At 36.4% G+C, this 22,104-nt stretch overlaps 1 protein-coding gene across 1 annotated transcript in view; it reads left to right on the top strand.

The window, feature by feature from the left end:
• SLC44A5 (solute carrier family 44 member 5) overlaps positions 1-13,862 on the top strand; it is a 151,733-nt gene extending 137,871 nt beyond the window's left edge. The window contains exons 17-22 of the mRNA XM_021678139.2: positions 3,954-4,057; positions 5,091-5,164; positions 5,775-5,845; positions 5,939-6,027; positions 7,346-7,430; positions 13,756-13,862. Coding sequence (XP_021533814.2) covers positions 3,954-4,057; positions 5,091-5,164; positions 5,775-5,845; positions 5,939-6,027; positions 7,346-7,430; positions 13,756-13,862 — 530 coding nt within the window. The remainder of the gene's footprint in view (positions 1-3,953; positions 4,058-5,090; positions 5,165-5,774; positions 5,846-5,938; positions 6,028-7,345; positions 7,431-13,755) is intronic.
• Positions 13,863-22,104: the final 8,242 nt, after the last annotated feature.

Raw genomic sequence — 22,104 nt, 5'->3', positions numbered from 1 at the left:
GTTTCCATTTGCATGAAAAACCTTTTTCCAATCCTTCACTTTCATTCTATATGTGTTTTTACAGGTGAAGTGAGACTTATAGATAGCTTATAGTTGAGTTTGTTTTTTTTTTAATACACTCAGCCACTCTGTGTCTTTTGATTGGAGAATTTAGTTCATTTATATTATAGATAGTTATGGATTTAGTATTGCCATTTTGTTAATTGTTTTCTGGCTGTTTTATATCTTACATAAAATATCTTAGTTATATCAATCTATTTTAAGCTGATAACTTAATTTCAAATGTGTATAAAAGCTCTACATTTTTACACTTTCCCCACATTTATGCTGCATTTTTGATGACACAATTTACATCTTTTTATATTGTGTATCCATTAACAACTTATTGTAGTTATAGTTATCTTTAACACTTTGTATTTTAATCTTTATACTAGAATTGTGATTTACCAGCTACCATTAGTTTTAGAGTATTCTGAATTTAACTATATATTTACCTTTTACCAGTGAATTTTTTTTTTAAGATTTTATTTATTTATTTGAGAGAGAGAGAGAGCTCATGAGAGGGGGGAGGGTCAGAGGGAGAAGCAGACTCCCTGTTGAGCAGGAAGCCCGATGTGGGACTCGATCCCGGGACTCCAGGATCATGACCTGAGCCGAAGGCAGTTGCTTAACCAACTGAGCCACCCAGGCGCCCTACCAGTGAATTTTATACTCCACATATTTTCATGTTACTAATTAGCATCCTTTTGTTTCAGCTTTAAAAACTCCCTTTAATATTTCTTGTAAGGCTGTCTAGTGAGGATGAACTCTTCAGCTTTTATTTGTCTGGAAAACTTTATCCTTCAATTCTGAAGGACAACTTTGTCCCATAGAGTTTTTTGCTTGGCAGTTTTTTTTCTTTTATCACTTTGAATATATCATTCCACTCTATTCTGGCCTACAAAATTTCTGCTGAAAAAGTCACTTTTCTGTGACTTTTTTTTACCCTGAAAAAGGTAAAAGTCACATTTCTTCTGCTGCCTTTAACTGCCTTTCAACTTTTGAAAATTTAATTGTATGTGTTTCAGTGTAGGTCTCTTTAGATTAACCTTTTTTGGGGTTCTTTAGACTTTCTGGATCTGACTGTTTGTTTCTCCAGATTAGGGAAGTCTTCAGCCATTATTTCTTCGATTGAACTTTCTGCCCCTTTCTCTCTCTCTTCTCCTGCTGGGACCTCCATTTTGGTCTGCCTGATGGTGTCCAATAAATCCAACACTCTTTCCATGCTTTTTTCCTTTTGCTTCTCTAATTGGATGAATTCCACTGCCCTGTCTTTGAGTTTGTTGATCCCTTCCTCTGCTTGATCTGGTCTGCTATTAAAACCCTCTGTTGAATTTTTTAAGTCCGTTATTGTACTCTTTGGTTCTATAAATTCTGTTTGATGCTTTTTTATATTTTCTGTCCCTTTCTTAAAATTATCAATGTTTATTCATTGTTCCCCTGATCTTGATGAGCATCTTTATGGCCATTATTTCAAACTCTATTAGGTAAACCACTTACTTCTGAAATATCAGTTTCTGGAGATTTATCTTGTTTTTTGTTTGGAACATATTCCCCTCTTCATTTTTTTGACTCTCTATGGTGGGTTTGTTGTATTAGATAAAACAGTCACTTCTCCCAGTCTTGACAGACTGGTCTCATACAGGAGATGAATTTCATCAATCAGCCCAGCTCAAGCTTCTAGGTCTCTCAAGCATTTGTGATTGTCCTAGCCACATTATTCTTAATGGTCCCCAATAGTTGAATATGTGCCAAGATCTATCAGTGCTCCAAAGAGAAGGATCACAGTCAGAACCTATATGCAAGCTGATTAGAAGCCAGACCCTCAGGCAGCAGGTGGGCAAGTATGCAATTAAGCCTCTTTCACAGAGAAACTGGAAAGTGGATATTTGCCTATTCCTTCTGCATTGAGCCAAGGTGTATATCCATGCTGGGATTGGAGGAGGGTGCTCCTGCACCATTTAAAAACTGCTTATTTGTTTGTTATAGTCCTGTGGGACTTTTCAATGCAACCCCCATTGGCTATCAGAGCCAGTGAAGGTGTGGACCATTCTTTGGACAGCAGCTGCAAAAACTAGGGCAGTTGGTATGTGTAAAATCTCCTTCCAAAGAGATGTTGGTGGCCTAATTATATAATTGGAGTTAGCTAGAGGGAGAAAGTAGTAGAAGTGCCCACTAGCTCCCCTGGACAACTCCATGAAGGATTGCAGCTAGCACCTAGATGTGTGCTAATTATAAGCCAGACCTCAGGCAGTGGTTTGTAAAGTATGTAGTCCATCCCCTTCCAGGAAAAGACTGGAAAATGAACATTTTTTTTTCTACTTCCTCTGTGCTAAGGGAGGACAGCCACAGTGAGTGCTAGAATGTAAAGAACTAACTTTGTTTTCTGTAGTGCTGTGGGACTTGTGGTTATAAGCTCCACTGGCTTTCAGAGCTAGGAATTTTGTGGGCCTGTCCCTTAGGTGAGAGCCTTAAAAGTTGGAATCCTGTATGTACTGTCCAAATGCTTTACTCCTCAGGAAGAGGCTGAGAGTTGGGATTATCTTCCTTATAGAATGGTTCTGTGCCAGAAATGGGGTTTACAATACGTTTGTCTCATCCTTTCCTACCCATTTCACTGTGGTTGTTTTTTTAGTTGCCTGATGTGGTAGGAGTCATTCAGCTAGTTTCTGGTTTTTTTGCAGAGGAAATTGTTCCATGTGTAGCTGTACTTTAGGTGCATCTGTGGAAGAAGGGAAGTTCGGGGGCCTCTTATGTCACCACCTTGGTCCCTTCTACAAAGGACTGGCATATACATTGCTCCAAAGAAGATACACAAGTGGGGAATAAGCACATGGAAAGATGCTCAATATTATTCATTAAGGAAATGCAAATCAAAATCGTAATAAGGTTACCACTTCACATCCCTTAGAATGGCTACTATTTTTTTTTTAAGATTTTATTTATTTATTTGAGAGAGAGAGAATGAGAGAGAGAGAACACATGAGAGGGGATAGGGTCAGAGGACGAAGCAGACTCCCTGCCTAGCAGGGAGCCCGATGCGGGACTCGATCCAGGGACTCCAGGATCATGACCTGAGCCGAAGGCAGTCGCTTAACCAACTGAGCCACCCAGGTGCCCCTGAATGGCTACTATTTTAAAAAATGAAAAAGAACAAGTATTTGTAGGATGGGGATAAACTGGGAACCTTTGTGTATTGTTGGTGGGAATGTAAAATGGTATAGCCATTATGGAGAACATTATGGTGATTCTTCAGAAAGTTAAAAATAGGGTTGCCATATGATCCAGCAATTTCACTTCTATACATATATACTCAAAAGAATTGAAACAAGGACTCAGATACTTGCATACAAGTATTCATATTAGCATTATTCACAGTAGCTAAAAGGTAGAAACAACCCAAATTTCCATGAACAGCTAAAAGGATAAACAAAATGTGATATATACATGCAATGGAATGTTGTTCAGCTCTAAAAAGGGATGAAATGATGAGCCTTGAAAACTTTAAGTGAAATAAGCAAGACACAAAAGGATAAATATTGTATCATTCCACTTATATGAGGTGTCCAGAAGAGGCAAATTCATACAAACTACAGTAGAAGTTACCAGGAGCTTGGGGAAGGGGAGAATGAGAAGTTATTTTTTAATAGGTACAGAGTTTCTATTTGAGATGATGAAAAGTTCTAGAAATGGATAGTAATAATGGTTGCACAACACTATGAATGCACTTAATGGATTGAATTGAATTGTACAGTATTGTACATAATTGAATTGTACACTTAAAATGGTTAAAATGGTAGCTATATATTTTACCAAAATTTAAAAAAAATTAAAAGCCTATTTTTAAAATTTTTATTTTTTGATCATAGTTTAGTTACAAATCATTAATAGATTTTAATATTTCATTTTCATAGAGGCCCAGAACAACATTTCTAAATTTCTACAATGCTGCCTGAAATGCTGTTTCTGGTGTTTGGAAAAAGTGGTAAAGTTTTTTAACAGAAATGCCTATGTTATGGTAAGTAGATTATTCTTTATTTACTAAATTTCCTCTTTGCAAACCCAAACCCCATGTGTACATTTCCATCTCTAACACTTTTTACATCATACAGTTGAATTTATCACCATGTTGATGTAAGGATTTGTGAATCCTATGCATGATTCAGAGCTATTCTATCCTAGTTGAGATAATATCTTAACTGTAGTTCATTATTACTGTTAATATCTTTTTAAAGAGGGAAAATATTATTTACCTTAGAAATTTTTAAATATGTTAGATTGAAAAGATTTTGTGTGTCTTTGACATAGTTTTTAGTGCAAGGAGAGGTTCTATATTTCACTCTGAGAAAAAAAAATCTAATTCTGGGATTTACATATTTCTAGGGAATGGTCTATTTCTTTTCATAAATCTTATGTTGAAATGTGTGGGAATCGACAAGGCCTACCTGAATGTGTTACTTATTTTCTATGGGGAATTTGGAGATTTTTTCAAAATAGGGATTCCAAAAACATCATTCTTCTAAAATTTAGTAACTACAACCTTATGATACTTGCTTGTCTTCCCCATGACCAGAGTCTGTAGGGTGATTCAAATAGGCATGAAGATTTAAATAGTCACTAATTTACCTCCAGTGAGAATACTATATTGAAACTTTTAATCAGTAAATCAATGTTTTGAAAGGTGTTGGGTTCCCTAGAATAATTTTTAATGTGAATGCTGCAACATTTATCCCATTCACATCAGACCCTAGCCAAAACACTTCAAAGACAGAAGCCATATCCTGGGATTTGAGAAAAAGACCTACCTCTGTGTGAATTCCCATGAAGTTTATAGGCATATAGAATCTGGAGCACACCAGCGTCCCTGACAGCTGTGCAGAGTTGAGGTTAAACAGTTTCCAGGTCTCCCACATACCCAAATGCTGGAAAGAGGAATGACAGTAGCTGTCTGGGTGATAAGAGAATTAATTAATTTTCCTGTCATTGGATTGTCTGTTGGTCTTGTTAGGGTATGTTACTGACTCCAGAATAATAACGTCTGTTTTCCTCAGATTGCAATATATGGCAAAAACTTCTGCAGGTCAGCAAGAGATGCTTTCAATCTGCTGATGAGAAATGTTTTAAAGTAAGTAATCAGGTTGAATTTGCAAAAGACAATTTGGTGAAATTTGAGCATCACAGACTTCACATGTTGTGATTTAAATTGATGGTGGTCTTATTAGACATGAATATTATCTTTCAATTGGATAGATTTAAATCTTCTCTCTCACACTATTTCTTTTTGTATCTTAGAATGTTGCTTCCACCATCCATCTACATCTTCACACTAACTGGCATTTTATTGATTTTTGTTATACCTTCTGCTCAAGAAATTCTCCACACAAACATCATGTTTCTGACCACTTCCCCCTCCCCAAATTGAGAGAGTCTGAGGGAGCAAAAGCAGGGGAAAGAATGAAATTTCCTCGAAATTCAGGGTGTCTTAGGCTTTGAAACAGAAGCTGACATAACTAATAGTGCCTGATAGCCCCACAATGCCATCTTCTGTTTACTTCATCGAAAATAAATCAGAACTTCATTCCTGGGGTCTACCTTCATTTCTTGCATTTAACAAAGGCCAAATAAAATTTGCAGTGAAGACACATCAAAGTGAGCTCATAAATTATTTACTCTCATAAATTTCAAGTGACAAATGTAATTTAAACACAAAATTATACTTTTTTTCTGATTCTCAGAGTTGCAGTTATGGATAAAGTTACAGACTTTGTACTAATCCTGGGGAAAATTCTAGTTGCTGGATGTATAGGTAAGTAATAATAAACATAAGTTTAGAAGGTACTTGGAAAAGCTATATTCCTTTGCAAATACATAATATACATGTTCTGCCTTTCCAATGTAGGTGTGCTGGCCTTCTTACTCTTCACACACAGATTGCCAATGATGATAGAAGGACCAACATCTTTAAATTACTACTGGGTACCTTTGCTGGTAAGAGTTGGTGTTTTAGTCAGTTCAGGCTTCTATAACAAAAATATCATAGATTGGGTGGCTTAAACAAGAATTTATTCCTCACATTTCTGAAGGCTGAGAAGTCCAAGATGAAGGTGCCCACAGATTCAGTTCCTGGTGAGAGCTGTCTTCCTGGTTTGCAAAGGGACCCCTTCTCACTGTATCTTAACATGGTGGAGAGAGGTATCATCATCTCTCCTGTCTCCTCTTTTAAGGGCATTAATCCCATTCATGAGGGCTGCACCCTCATGACCTAATTACCTCCCCCAAACCTCACCTCCAGATATCGTCACATTGGGGGTTAGGTTTCAACATATGCATTTTGAGAGGATACAATTCATTCATAGCAACTGGGTAGGTAATATTGACTCTGATTTATCAGAGATGGCAAAATAAAAGTAATAAGAAAAATAATAATAGCTAACATTATTGGTCCTACTTTGTGCCAAGCGTTATTCTGCCTTAGATTGGATTCCTTAGAAACAACCTCTGAGACAGGATTGTATCCAGAAGGTTATTTGGAAGTGTTCTCCTGAGATACCCTTATAACAAGGAAGTGAGGAGGGCAGGCATGGGCAAAGGAAAAAGCTGCAGTTACAGTAGAGACCTCAGACATATTGACAGGAAGTTCTGAAGGAAGAATTAGGCCTCTGTATGCTGCATCAGGCAGCCGTTGGCCAGGGGTTGCCCCCTGGATGCTGGCGTAACCTTGGGTGAGGCAGTTCCCTGCAACAAGGGCAATTCCTAGTGAGAGAAGTCACTCAGTTGTCAGCAGCCTACATTCCTAACAATTGGATGATAGATGTAGCAGCTGGAGAGGACCTGGTAGGAGCCCTGCAGTATCTATAGCAATTAATTAACTCACTCAATCCATATGTCATAAATACTATTATTATTCACATTTTCCTCTTGCCCATCAGTAATTTTTTATAGGAGGCAGGAGACACAGTGAGGTTAAGTAACTTGTTGAGTGAGTGCCTGACATGTGATTCAACCCTAGGCAGTGTGTGCTCTTAACTCCCGTGCTTTCCTGCCTCAGTCTACAGGATCCTAAATCTGGGATATTTTTGGTAGGCATTGGGGATAGTGGTAAGAAAATTGGCAGACAATATATACATTTAGATCCCAGTACAAATTACCCAAAAGTGTTAACATTGTACTTTTTTGGTCTCTATATTGAAACCTTTCTAATATAGGGTACTTCAGCGTTTCTCATCATGACTTTCATTTAAAGCTGCATTATTGTTCTTCTGGACAAGTTAATGACATCTTCATTTTGTTCTTTACTCATTTACAGACAGTCATTATTGGATCTTACCTAGTTGCACATGGGTTCTTCAGCGTCTATGCAATGTGTATTGATACAATTTTCATCTGCTTCTGTAAGTTTTCAGTATATGTGTTTTCCCCCTTTGGAGAGTAACTGAAAGATAAGAAGGTTAAGACCCAGACCCATGTCCTTAGCTGACTTGTGAATTTGCTATGGCCTGGCTGCAACTACCAAATAGTGTTGATTTGGAAAGAGACTCTGTTTAGTAGATGCTCTTTAAACCTTAACAGCCAAGAGAATGGAGTTTGCAAAGCACCGCAGATTCAGCTACTGAAATGAAACTCGGGCTCCACGGCATGGTGTTAGCATGAAACTGTTTTTGCACATCTTAGTATTTTCAAATTTTAATAATAAAGCACAACGGAATCTAATCATTAACAGCACTGAGGACATGGCTTTGAGATTGGACTTCAGGACCTTTTTGAGGAGAGGCTTTATAATTCTGATAAAGCCAAGCTAGCAATAGTTTCCAAGACACATAGGGCCAATTCACACTAGATTCATGGAGGAGAATGTCTAGGAAACAGCTCGATCGATTCTGACGCTTAGAGTTAAAATACTTCTTAAGAGCTTTGATCACTGACGTATTTGCTGTACCTCTGTGCGGCATGTGTAACTCATAATGGATAGGTTTTCTATTAGCATCTCATCTTAAAAGCCTTGGAGAACCTAGTGCCCTAGGAGCTTAACCTGGCTCTTACCTTCAGCCTAGGGAAAGCAGGCTCAGCAGATGAAAGAACAAATTGTTAGCCCACCCTCTGAGTGATTATTTCTCTGGCACATTGCTCTTAAGAGAAGCAGAGAAAACATTCTGTGACAGGGCATTACTGAGTGATCCACTTGTGTAAAATTAACAGTTTATTTTTTGGCATAACTCACAGCACCAACTTTACAGTGGGGTCAGGAGAGGGGATAATACTTACAGGGAGACATATTCAAAGGAAAAAACTCCTGGAAAGTGGTTTGACTTTTTTTTTTTCTTAACATTTAAAAATTATTTTCAATAACTGGACAATTCAGAAATCAGGAGAACTGTGCATACTAGTTAGTTCTCTCTCTGGCTATAAATGGAACAGAAATGTTTAATCATCTTCTAATGCCACTATTGGTGGTTTATTAGGTAGGAGAAGCCATCTACAAAATGCCACATGAACAAAATTCGGCTCAGGTTGGAGATGGAGAAAGGAACACAGAAATATGGTAGTGCCTGAGACAGAGGTCTCAAATGTTCAAAGATCTCTTTTTTTCATCTCAGATGCTATTCATAGAAGTAGTGGGAGATCCCTTTAGGATCTTCCCCATTCTTATAACTGAAAATGTTTCTCAAAATGTATCTCAGGAAATGCATAGAAACTACTAGCTTCCAGTCTTTGGAAGCTTTGGAAAAAGTCTTATGGATTTTAAATTTGAGCAGTAAGAAATGTTTTCTACCCTTTTATATTAATAATTACCAACTTCTTGAAAACCAGGTGTAATTTCAGCTTTATTCAATACATTGTGTGTTGAACATGAATAGTTTCCTTCTGGAGACTCTGGTCTTTGAGAATAAAGAACAAGGGATACCAAATTATATTTCTCCTCCCTTCCCAACTTTTACTATGGGCAACATCTTACTTTGGAAAACATTCTTAAATGGTGCCATAAGCCAAATTCTGATCGTGTGGAACTGTACCTTTATACATACACATCTTTTTATACCTATTCTCTTGGCTGCCAGACAACTGGTGTTTTTAAAAATGCAAACCATTTGCAAACACTGCATTTATAGAAACATGGCATATTTTTAATATTACAAGGCAATGAGAATTCTGGTCCCAGTATGAGAAAAAAGTAGTGTTGTAGATGATTATTAGTGTGATCCATACCATGCTTCCTAATAATGCTTCAAAAGTAATAACAATGTAGATATACTGTATATGATATAGAAATATGGTTAAGGAAAAAAGAAAAAAATGTTCAGTGTCCATCATATTCCCTCCTTAGCTTTTCATTTTATCTGAGGAAGGTCATTGTGAGGTCTAATGTAAAAATCTAAATCAATAATCCAACCATTCCCAAAAAAGGATGAAAAATAATTTAGATTTATTCCATAAATCTATGATTATCCTATATGGTTTTATATAATATTTCTTATCCTTTGTCATAATAAAGACTATGAATAACAAAATCTTTTTTAATACACTAGTGGAAACAGAGTTAAGCCGTACTTGTATACTTATTGATAGATATTATCTGCTACGAATTCTATCTTTAGGAAGCTTAATTCCGTGCCAACTTCTTGCTCCTCAGCATCATTCTGGTGCTTTCCCTGAATCACCTGATAGGTGTGTTCTCAGTGAACATTCCATCATTTTATTATTAGCCTAGGCAAAGCAGGAAGGTAAATTCATGTGTTACATGAAGTCAGAAAACCCTGCCAGTAGTTTTCTAATACAATCTGAGGAAATTTAAGACAGGATAACTTATAGTTAAGTAGGACAAGAACCGAACTAGGTGTCAAGAGGCTGGGTCCTCACCTCGTTCTGATTGCCCCAGAGCTTTTGGCTTCAGGAGAATTGTTTCACATACCTGGGTCTCCGTTTCTTCATCTGTAATGTTATGGGTGTGGACTACCATTAAAAGTGACTTTGAAATTCAATTATTGTTCTACATTTACCACAGACTTTTTATTCGGCTTCATCTCAGATGTGGCATTTTACCTTTCTGAAATGAACAGTCACAGATTTAGAGATAATAGTTTTGAAAGGATATGAAAGATCTTATTAACCTTTAAACTATCAAAATAAACCTCTTCGGGCATTGGTGGGATTTAGGAAGTTTCAGTGCTTCCTGGCAGAGGTTGAAGTTTCTTACTTTGTCCAGCATCAGCAACTTAACGGTACGGATTGTCTTATATTTGACTTTCTAACGCTAATTTCTCTGATTTTTCCCTGTTTGACTCTCCAATTTATAAAAATACACTTAATTCTGCTGTCGCTTGCTGTTTTGCCTGCTTTGGCTGCTGCATATACAGGTGAAGATCTGGAAAGAAATGATGGATCCAGAGAAAAACCCTACTTCATAGCCCCTACCCTGCACGGAACTCTGAACAAGATGCTACTAGTTCCCCAGAAGCAGAAAGAGTAGAAAAGCTCCAAACAGTGACATTCATTTTTAAATAGAACTTTTGTAAATTAGATCATTTGTAACTTGAAAATGATGCTTTTGAGTAATGTGAAATTTCTGTGCTTATTCCTAAAAAGCCAGAACCTGGTACCAAATGACAGGCATTTGGTGACAGTAGCCACTGTGAACTAGGATACTTTATAGACTGTGGTCCCAGCTGAAAAAGCAAGGTGTAAATGTCAAACATATATTTAAAGCCTATAGCCAAAAGTGTTTTAAATGAGACTTTTATAACTCGGAGTGCTGTTTCCCATTGCAGCACTTTGATCGCCTTTCTTTTTATAAATGTATATTTGTAAAGGATATTCAGGCAATTTTCGAAAGCACTATAAACGTATAGTCAATTAGCCATAAAAAAGATTGACATAGTTCACCAGCATATGGTACTAAATTTGTAAATATGGTGCTATGGTTATATAGCTGCTCCAGCTAGTGGACAGCTTTCTCAACTGTGATTAAACTCGTATAAATGTTTCCCTAGGAAGTATATTTCAGTGTGTGATTCAAGACCGTAACAGAGATGTTAATGTTATACAAGTTCCATAGAGAACACTGCTAGGTAAAAATTACTGGGGAACCTCATAACCCCATAGCCCACTTTGTTTTAGTGAAATTATAATCATAGTAAAGTTGAATCTGAGTTTTGGGATGTCATTTCCAATACTATGAACCTCTAGCCACCATTAACATACTCTGAACAAAACTGAAATGGCTACATAACTCATGCCTTTTGTCTCTAACCCAGATGGAGACAAATTCCTATTTTCCTACTCCCACCATACAGAAAATTGGAATGGATCGGTTTCAGACGAGTGATTCTATCTTTCACAAGCATACCTGTTTTTCTAGATTAAAGAGATTGTTTGACTTCATTCTACAAAAGGTTTAGTTTTAGCTCAACTTAAGTGAGGAAAGAAAGAGAAAAGATGAGTAAGACACTTCAGATTTTTCCCTAAGGAAATACACTACTAGCTCTCCATTGGTACCTTGTTTGGTACCTTTACAGGGGTGCACTGTGTGATAGGAAATCTCTCTCTTGAGAGTTTAGCAGGAAAGTTATTTTTATACTCCATCCTTGCTGGCCAGAACAACTGGCAGCCATGCCTTAGTCTTTTGCATGGTGGAACAAAGCATGAATCGACACTCAAGTACTTTGCCTGTCCATCCCTTGTGTGCACATGTGTATGATTTGGCTAACAGTGTAAAAATTACCCCAAAAGAAACATTGAATTGTAGTATCCTTTGGGCATTTACACTAAGCTTATGTATTGACACAAAGAAATGTGTTGATCTAAGATTGTGGTCTAAATGTGATCTAAATATGATCCATGTATTTAAGAAGAGAGTCAGAAATGTATCATTGTGTCACAAATTAATATAAAAACTAACTTCTGTAATCCTGAATTATGGGAACCTAGATTTAGACTGACTCTGTGACAGCTTAATAGCAAGAAACCAATGAATAAGGAAGATTTTCAAAATAGTGGTCTTTATAATAATGGCCACCATCTTGTTCTTGGCTTATTTTCTTGAGATTGTTATAGTCAAAAGTGTCACTTGGCTTCACCTTGTGGCAAAGGGCCTTCTTCACTCATTCTCCTTGAAGCATAATTCAGAGAAGAGTGATAATCTATCTTTCTGGATGGTTATTATTATTATCCAACAATACAGAGCTCACAACCAAGATCTGATAAATAGTAAAACCTTTTTTTTTTTTTGAGAAAGTGAGAGAGTGTGTGTTTGCAAGTGCACATGTGCACACGTGAGCAGCAGGAAAGGGGGGAGAGGGAGAGAATATTAAACAGGTTCCACGCCCAATGCAGAGTCCAATGCAGGGCTGGATCTCACGACCCTGAGATCATAACATGAGCTGAAATCAAGAGTGGGAGGCTTAGCCATCTGAGCCACCCAGGTGCCCCAGTCACCTCTCTCTTAAGTGTTAAAAAGTGTTGGGGAATACATCCCCTTCAGGAGTAGTTGAATGATGATACCTGATGATGAAACAACAGTTCTAATTTTTTTTTTTTTGTAGGCATCAGAATCACTCTGAGAACTTCTAATAGATGCCTATGCCCCTTCCCTGAGAGATTCTGATATGTTGTGTTTGGGTGTGGGGCAGCTTGTGAATTATAAAGTTCTCTAGTTGATTCTGATACACATAAAAGTTGGAAAATCACTTGAATAAAATATAAATCAACATGCAAGAAACTGGTTGCCTATATTCTTATATTCTTGGCTGTTCCAGAAGTTAGAAAATTAAGACAAAGATTAATTTCAGACTTCTAATAATCATAACTTCTTCTGTATTTTAGATTCTTAGACTAGATGGGGCCCATGTATTACATTATATCTGCTGATCAGACCAAAAAATTCACTAGAGTAAAAGTGTTCACTGAACTATATGGAGGCACATTCTATAGTTGGCTATATTTTAAGGATATAACCCATGGATAGAAAATCATAGGAAAAGAAATGCTATTTGGTTCAATATTTTTAAATACCACTTAGAGGAAGAATCTCTAAGTATATAAGTTTGAACTATATTATGGACTTAGTTCTAGTCAGAAAAATTTTCCCTAGTTTGTTCTTTGTGTAGAAGAGAGTAAAAATGAGCATTGTTTTTGAGGGAAAAAAGTTAGAAGCTAGTATCTTACGAAGCAATTAACTGCAAAACAATATTTTTCAAAACTTGCAGTTTAAGGCTTTTTGAAATACATTAAAATTTTACAAATATTTTTTAAAACTATGCTACCTAAATTGTTGATGGCAAAACAAAAGCAATTTTGAACAAATACAATAATTTATAAAGTGAATTGAGTACATACTACTTTTTAGGAATTTGGAGGTGAATTTGGAAATTCTGGATGAGGTTTTTTGTGTTTGTTTTTTTTTGTTTTGTTTTTTGTTTTTTGTTTTTTTTTGGTAAGTTTCCTATCCAAAAGAAGGTAAAAGTTATTTTTTCAGTCATGCACCTGAGAGGCATGCACTATTAGCAGAATATGTCCTGGTACACAGAATGGGGTAATATTTTACTAACATAATAACAAGGGCTGCTTGTTTTCTCATAGGTATGTTTACAATAATGATGCCAAACTATGCTATTTAAAAAAATAAAGTTTTGAACTGCTGTAAAGCAAGTGTGCAGCAGATGGCGACGTTACTTCTCTTACAGTTTTGCTTTGATATTTACTCTGTGCCATTCTTCCTCCTAGTGGAAGATATAGAAAGAAACGATGGTTCTGCTGAAAGGCCCTATTACATGAGTCAGTCTCTGCTGAAGATTCTGAACGAGCCAAGTATGCAAACTAAGAAGCATTAGAAGTGCAAACTGTGGTCATCCTGCAGCGGTGTTACCTAATCTTCATCTGCTGTGTCTGCACAACACTAGTTTCATAAGTGCTTTGTGTTTGGAACACTGTATTCACCACCCTGTTGGCTTTTATTTGCATGTTTAATACCAAAGCTATACTGTAATATGTGAAGCCATCAGAAGTTGCAAGGGAATTGTTAATAACATGGTACATTTTTATACTAAGATCTTTTGTTTTGTAATTCATTTTTAAATATAGTGGCTTGGATGTTTTGAAAACACTAGTGAATATGTTCATATTCTTTTAAATATTACATTGAAAAATGAAACGCTATTTAAATCGATAGCTCCTAATATATTTTTTAAATTACAACTAAAAGACTTCTGCAGGGAAAATTGGTCAACAAAGTGAAATAGAAAATTTTAAAGTTTTCCCTGCTCCTGTTTGACAGTAAATTGGTAAAAGGACTGCCTGCTCCAGATTTTGCTCTCTTTGAGTATAGAATGTTTCCTATTAAACAAATTGCCAATCATCCAGCCTTTACTACTTAGTCCTCTCTGACAAAGTGCCTTACTGGCTGTTTAATATTACCCAGATTTTGTGGGCAAATTTATAAACATTGTTAAAAAAAAAAAAAACCTGCAATGTTTAGTGATTGAAACAAGTCTTCTTGAATTTGTTTTCCTCTTAGCTCACTGGTTGGAAACCACTTGTCATTTCAGTATGTTTGATATCCTCACTATATAGAGTAGTTTTGCAGCATAAACAATTTCCCTTGCGCCTAGTGGACATTCATGAATGTGTACTACACGCAAGAAAAAAAAAAAAAGTGAAAGGATGCTTGTTTTTTTGTTTTTTTGTTTTTTTTACTAAAAGTGAGAAGTTTAAAAATCTAATCTTTTTTATGGTAGATCATTTCTCAGTGTTTTACAGAGTTTGGAAAGGAACACTTTGAGAAATTACAAAGGGAAATTTTACCCCTGGAAAGGGTGCTCACAGGTGTCATGTACTGAATCGCTCTGTTTTAAATGATTGTTTATTATCATCAAGAAGTGTTTTATGTGTGTTATTTCCTTTTTTAACTTTTGATATGAAATAATCTGTTTATAATAACTTTTATTGTGCTAATATAAACAGGAACATAATTTCTAATTCAATTTTAAGTAATTTTACTAGTATTACTAACTTTAAAGAAAATGAATTCAGTTTGTTACTCAGTGTTAAAGTAGTCACCCCAAAGGAATGTCAGTCAGATATGATAATTTGTGAAAGCTTTGAGAATCAACAGTAAGTTATCAGCTTATCTATGATCACATTTATTTAAATGTGACTTTAGATATTCTTTTATGCCAAAAACAAACTCACATGAGCACATGACAGTCTGAGCTCTATAATCAGTGTGCTTCTGCTGTGCAGAAATATTAGGAACATATTGTCTAAATATCTTTGATAACTAAAATGTTTAATATTTAATGAAATTTGTTGTTACTCATCATTTTAAATGTTTTTTTCTTCTAATAAAGATTTAGATTAAAAAAACCTGTCTTTTTATTTCTTTAAGCTAGAAAAGGAGAAAAGCTTTAGTTTTTAAAACCTACCATAGGCTGACAGAATCTTCTATCAACTAAGGTTTAATATCTAGATTTATCTTTTAAAAAATTTCCATTTTTCTCTAGCTGTGCATTGTCCAATAACTGAAACTGATAATTTATATAAAGTGAATAAGTCAAAACTAAATGGATAAGAGATGGATTTTTAAAACCCAAACAAACAGTGGCCTAAATTAGTTGGTCTTTGTTTTAATTTACCAAAGGTTTGCTCAGTCCCTCATTTGGTTTTACCAACATTGGAAGAAGCAAATCTCATCATTTTAAAGGCAGGGATGAATTTAGAGAACCTTTAAAAATGAACACTAACAATAGTTTTCTAAGAAAAGATTAAGTGTACCTATCACTGGCTTATCTTAAGCTAAAAGTTTTCTTACATCCAGCTCTTCCTTAACAAATGTGTGAGAACCTATTTTTTAATTGAATTATGTTAAGTCTACAAAATTTTTCTTTAAAATTTAATGGGTTTCTTTCAATGAAAACATAAAACAATATTCTTGCAGTTTTCAGTGTTCTTTTAAAATGTTCCAAATCTAATTAGATGCTAATACAATTAATGATTCTTATTTAAAATAAAAATATAGTTCGGCTTCCAGAAGAAATCTAAATTCTGCTTTAAATCTTACTAACTCCTACTTTTAGGTGACAAAGCACTAATCCTATTTCTAAAGTGTTTGAAATTGGACTATGATTAGATTTTTCTGTGTTGCCTACAAAGTTTTAAAAGTTTGTGAATCCATACACTAAAATTACACTATTAAAGGTTCTGCGGAATCACCAGGCATAATGCAGTTATTATTTAAACTAATACTGGAAAACGGGCTCTGTTTAACAATTCCGTATTTTTCTTTTACTGTATAGCTGAACACTCATTCCAATGTATGTTCTTTCACTTTTACAAGTGGTGCCTCAGGAAATTGCTCTTAAACTCTAACCAGGCACAATAATTATCTCCAGTATTATCTGGTTCTGGACTGGGGAACATGCTTTATAAATCAGTCTTTGTTGGCATAAGGGGACAAAATTGAACTAAAATTATTGCAGACCATGGTATATGAAATGGTGTCTTGACATTTTTTCCAGTTTCTTGCAAATGTTATCCTTAAATGTTTGTTTTTAAAATATAGCTATATGATTATAAGAATACAATTCAATAAATCACAGATGAAAAGAAATAGCTTACCAATATAGCAGGAATAATTTACTTTTCCAAAGTAAATTTCCATATATCATGTTTTTTTCTACTAGAACTAACATGGATATTGAAGACTTCTCTCAGGACCTAAGTTACTTCTGGCCCTTAGTGAGTCTATCATCTCCCAGAAAACAAAGCTATCCCCGATTAAAACAAATGTGATTGATTCACTCATGAAAATTGAGTACCACATTATACAAGGCTTGCACATCAGGATAATGTCAAGGTCATGGACCCTCTTAAATTTATCAGGTCAAATTAACCAACTTCTCCACAACTTTCCAAGAATAAAAGGTAGCTAAAACAGCACAGAATCTGGCAATCTCTTCTCTAATGTTTTCTGTGCTGGGAAGACTGGGGGCTGTCATGTGACACATTTGAAAGCCATCAAATCAAGAGTCCAGGGAAGATGACAGAGTAGGAAGACCCTAAGCTCACCTGCTCCAAGAGATACAACCAGATAACACCTATTCAGTGTAACAACCCAGAAAAGAACCCAAAGACTGGCAGAAGAGACTCTCCACAACTACATGTAGAGAAGAGGCCACATCAAAGAGGGTAGGAAGGGTAGAGATGCAGTTGGGAGCTAAACAGACCCACAGGACTGTCTGTGGGAGGGAGGGATGCCCTGGTGTGGAGTGGGAGAGGAGCAGACCCTCACACCAGGCACACCATGCCGGGGGAACCTGCACAAGGAAGAGGAATCCCTGTAACATTTGGCTTTGAAAAACAGAGGGGCAGATTTTGTGAGTCTTACAGTCAGTGGAGCTTAAAACCTAGAACTTTAAAAATCAGCAGGCTGGCCTCTGGGAGAGCTAGGAGGGCAATAAGAACCTGAGTCCCTACCCTTAAAGAGACAACACAACAAATAGCCCCACAGAGATATACACAGATGCTGCAGTTTGAAAAATGTCTGGGCTATACAGGAGGGAGATTTGTTTACTAATCTCAGAGCATGTGCTGGAGGGGCAGGGATCTCTGAGAGATTTTGAGAACAAAATTGCTGGAGGGTGCCATTTCCCTTCCACGACTCCCAGTCTAGATACACAGACACCTGCAGGAATAAGCATAGTGTCCATACTCTCTACCTAGCTTACTAACAGGGTGCCCCACCATTGCACACTTCTGCAGATTCACCCCCTCCAACTCAGCAGGAGTTTTGCCTGGCAGCTGTAGGTCCCCTCTCATAGCAAACCTGTATACTTTGCTGGCACCATGCACCCTGCTCCCACACTCTCCTGTGGAGTCGCCCCCTCTAGCCCTGTACCAGGAGTTTCTAAAGCAGCTCCAGGTCCCCTCCCACAGCAGATCTGTGCAAACTTTGCTAACACTGTGCATTCTACCCCTGCATTCTCCTGCAGACCTGCCCCCTCCGTTACATCCTTTGCTGAAGCCCATCTAAAACAGTGCCAAAGCCTGGCAGTGTGCAAGAACCCCAACAGGGATCAGAAGCACTCCAAAGTGATTCCTGCCCCAGGGAGAGGGGAAGATAACCACCATTCCAACTGCAGCCCTAGCAAGGGGCTGGGGGCAGACTTCTGGTCTGACTGTGGCCCCCCCCCCACCACCAACAAAAGCTTCTCAGAGGAAAACAAGGGAAAACACCCTGCAGTTTAGTGCTATGACATCTCTGGCAAATGACTAACTAGTCTGATGCAACTCAAGCCCAAGACAGCCCCAGACTGGCCCACTAATGACACAGGTCCCAAACCCTGCCCACAACAGGGAAAGGGAGCTATTGCAAATGACTGGACTAAAGATAAATGCAGCTCAGCCACAATAGCAGGATGCACACAACACAGGAGACACTTCTGAAGCACCAGGTTCTGGGAAATGGGTGACATTACACTGCAGGCCACTACTTTCAAGAGCAGGAGACATAGCTGATTTTCCTAACACATGGAAACAGACACAGAGAGCTAAACAAAATGAGACAGAAGAATATATCTCAAATACAAGAACAAGACAAAATCACAGCAAGAGACCTAAACAAGATGGAGATAAGTAATATGCCTGCTAGAGAATTTAAAGTAATGGTCATAAAGATACTTCCTGACTTAAGAGTGGAGGACCTCAGTGAGACCCTTAACAAAGAAAAAACAGAAAAATTAATGAATCAGAGATGAAGACTCAATAACTAAAATTAACAATACAAAAAATGGAGTATGTAGCAAATAGAGGAAGTAGAATTGATCAGTGACCTAGAGGACTGAGTAATGGGAAGCAATCAAGCTGAAAAAGAGAGAAAAATTAATAATAATAAATAAAAATAGATTTAGGGACCTCAGTGACACTATCAAGCATAATAACATGCTCATTATACAAATCCCAGGAAGAGAAGAGAGAGAAAAGGGGCAGAAAATGTATTTCAAGATATAATAGTTGAAAAAATCCCCAATCTGGGGAAGGAAACAGAAATCCAGATCCAAAAGGCACAGAGAGCACCCAACAAAATCAACCCAAAGAGGTCCACACCAAGACACATAGTAATTAAAATGGCAAAAAGTAGTGATAAAGAATTTTAAAAGCAGTAAGAGAAAACAGTTACATACATGGGAAACCTCATAAGGCAATCAGCTGATTTTTCAGCAGGAACTGCAGGCTGGAAGAGAGTGCCAGGATATATTCAAAGTGCTGGAAGGGAAGAATCTGCAGCAAAGAATATGCTATGCAGCAAGGTTATCATTCAGAATAGAAGGAGAGATAAATAGTTTCCCAGACAAACAGAATTAAAGGAATTCATGATCACTAAATGATCCCTACAAGAAATGTTAAAGGGACTTAGCAAGTGGAAAACAAAAGCCGTAAGTAAGAGTAAGAAAAATATGAAGCACAAAAGCAAAAAAAAAAAAAAAAAAAATTAAGTATCTCTGTAAAAATCAGTCAAGAGAAACACAAAAGGATATAAAATATGATACCAAATATCTGAAACATGGGGGGAGGAGAGTAAAGAATGAGTTCAAAATTAAATGACCATCAGCTTAATATAGATTGCTATATACAGAAAGTGTTATATGTAAATGAATGGTAACCACAATTCAAGAAATAGTAATAGATATACAAAAAATAAAGAGTAAGGGATCCAAGTATTTTGCTAAAGAAAACCAACTAATCATGGGAGAAGACAGCAAGAGAAGAAAGGAACAGAGAGGAACTACCAAAACAGCCATAAAACAAATAACAAAAGGCAATAAATACACACATATCAATAATTACTTTGAATGTAAATGGACTAAATATTCCAATCAAAAGACATAGGGTGACAGAATGGATAAAAAAGCTGGATGCATCTATATGCTGCCTACAAGAGACTCGCTTCAGACCTAAAACACTTACAGATTGAAAGTGAAGGGATGGAGAAACATAAATCATGAAAATGTAAGTAAAGAGAAAGCTGGGTTACCAATACTTATATTGGACAAAATAGACTTTAGAAAAAAGATGGTAACAAGGAACAAAGAAGGACATTACATAATCATAAATGGTGCAATCCAACAAGAAGATATAACAATTGTAAATGTTTATGCACCCAACATGGGAGCACCCAAATACATAAAGCAGCTAATAACAAACATAAAGGAAATGATCAACAGTAATACAATAATAGTAGGGGACTTTAACACCCCACTTACATCAGTCCATGGATCATCCAAACAGAAAATCAGCAAGGAAACAGCAGTTTTGAGTGACACAATAGACCAGATGGATCTAACAGATATATTCAGAACACTGCATCCTAAACAGCAGAATACACATTCTTCTCAAGTACACATGGAACATTCTCCAGAAGAGATCACATGTTAGGCCACAAAACAAGTCTCAAAAAATTCAAAAAGATAAAAGTCATACCATGCATCTTTTCTGACTACAATACTATAAAACTAGAAATCAACCACAAGAAAAAATACGGAATGAACACAAACACAGGAGGTTAAATAAAACGCTACTAAACAATGAATGGGTCAACCAAACAAAGAGGAAATCAAAAATATATGGAGACAAGTGAAAATGAATACACAACAGTCCTGGGGCACCTGGCTGGCTCAGTCAGTTAAGTGTCCAACTCTTGGTTTCAGCTCAGGTCCTGATCTCATGGGTCATGAGATTGAGCCCTGTATTAGGCTCAGGCTCAGCAGGAATCTGCTTGGATATTTTCTCCCTCTTCCCCTTTTCCCACTCATGTGCTCTGTCTCTCTCAAGTAAATAAATAAAATTAAATTTTAAAAAAGAAATAAAGACAACACAACAGTCCCAAATCTTTGGGTTGCAGGAAAGGGTGTTCTAAGAAGGAAGTTTATAGCATTACAGGCCTACCTCAAGAAGCAAGAAAAATCCCAAATAAATAACCTAATCTTACACATAAAGGAATGAGAAAAAGAAGAACAAAAAAGTCCAAAACCAGCAGAAGGAAGGAAATAATAAATATCAGAGCCAAAATAAACAAAAGAGAAACTAAAAAACAAAACAACAAAAACAATAAAACAGATCAATGAAATGAGGAGCTGCTTCTTTGAAAAGATCAACAAAATCAATAAGGTTTTAACTAGATTTAATACAAAAACAAAAAGAGGACTCAAATAAATAAAATCATGAATGAAAGGGGAGAAATAACAACTAATACCACAGACATACATAAGACTGTAAGAGTATTATGAAAAAATATATGCCAACAAATTGGCAACCTAGAAGAAATGGATAAAGTCCTAGAAATATATAACCTCTGAAAATTGAATCAGGTAGAAACAGAAAATGTAAACAGACAAATTACCAGCAATGAAATTGAATCAATAATCACAAAACTACCACCAAACAGAAGTCCAGAGCCAGACAGCCTCACAGGTGAATTCTACCAAACATGTAAAGAAGAGTTAAAACCTGTTCTTCTCAAACTATTCCAAAAAAACAGAAGAGGAAGGAAAACTTCCTAATCCATTCTATGAAGCCAAGATTTCCCTGATACCAAAACCAGATAAAGACACTACAAAAAGGGAGAACTACAATATCTCTGAAGAACATAGGTGCAAAATTCCTCAAAAAATATTAGCAAACCAAATCCAACAATATATTAAAACAATCATTCATCACAATCAAGTGGATGCAATGGTGATTCAATATTCACAAGTCAATCAATGTGATACATTGTATCAATAAAAAGACAAAAACCATATGATCATTTCAATAGATGCAGAAAAAGCATTTGACAAAGTACAAAATCCATTCATGATAAAAACTCTCAGTAAAGTAGAACAGAGTGAACACACCTCAACCTAATAAAGGTCATCTATGAAAAACCCACAGCCAACATCATACTCAGTGTTGAATAACTGAGAGCATTTCTCCTAAGGTCAAGAATAAGACAGAGATGTCTACTCTCACCACTATTATTTAACATAGTACTAGAAGTCCTAGCCACAGCAATCAGATAATAAAAAGAAGTAAAAGACATCC

Source organism: Neomonachus schauinslandi, chromosome 4 (genome assembly GCF_002201575.2).
Source record: "Neomonachus schauinslandi chromosome 4, ASM220157v2, whole genome shotgun sequence".
Classification (NCBI taxonomy): domain Eukaryota; kingdom Metazoa; phylum Chordata; class Mammalia; order Carnivora; family Phocidae; genus Neomonachus; species Neomonachus schauinslandi.
The sequence above is the reverse complement of the archived record's forward strand: the minus strand, read 5'-3'. Positions and strand labels throughout refer to the sequence as shown.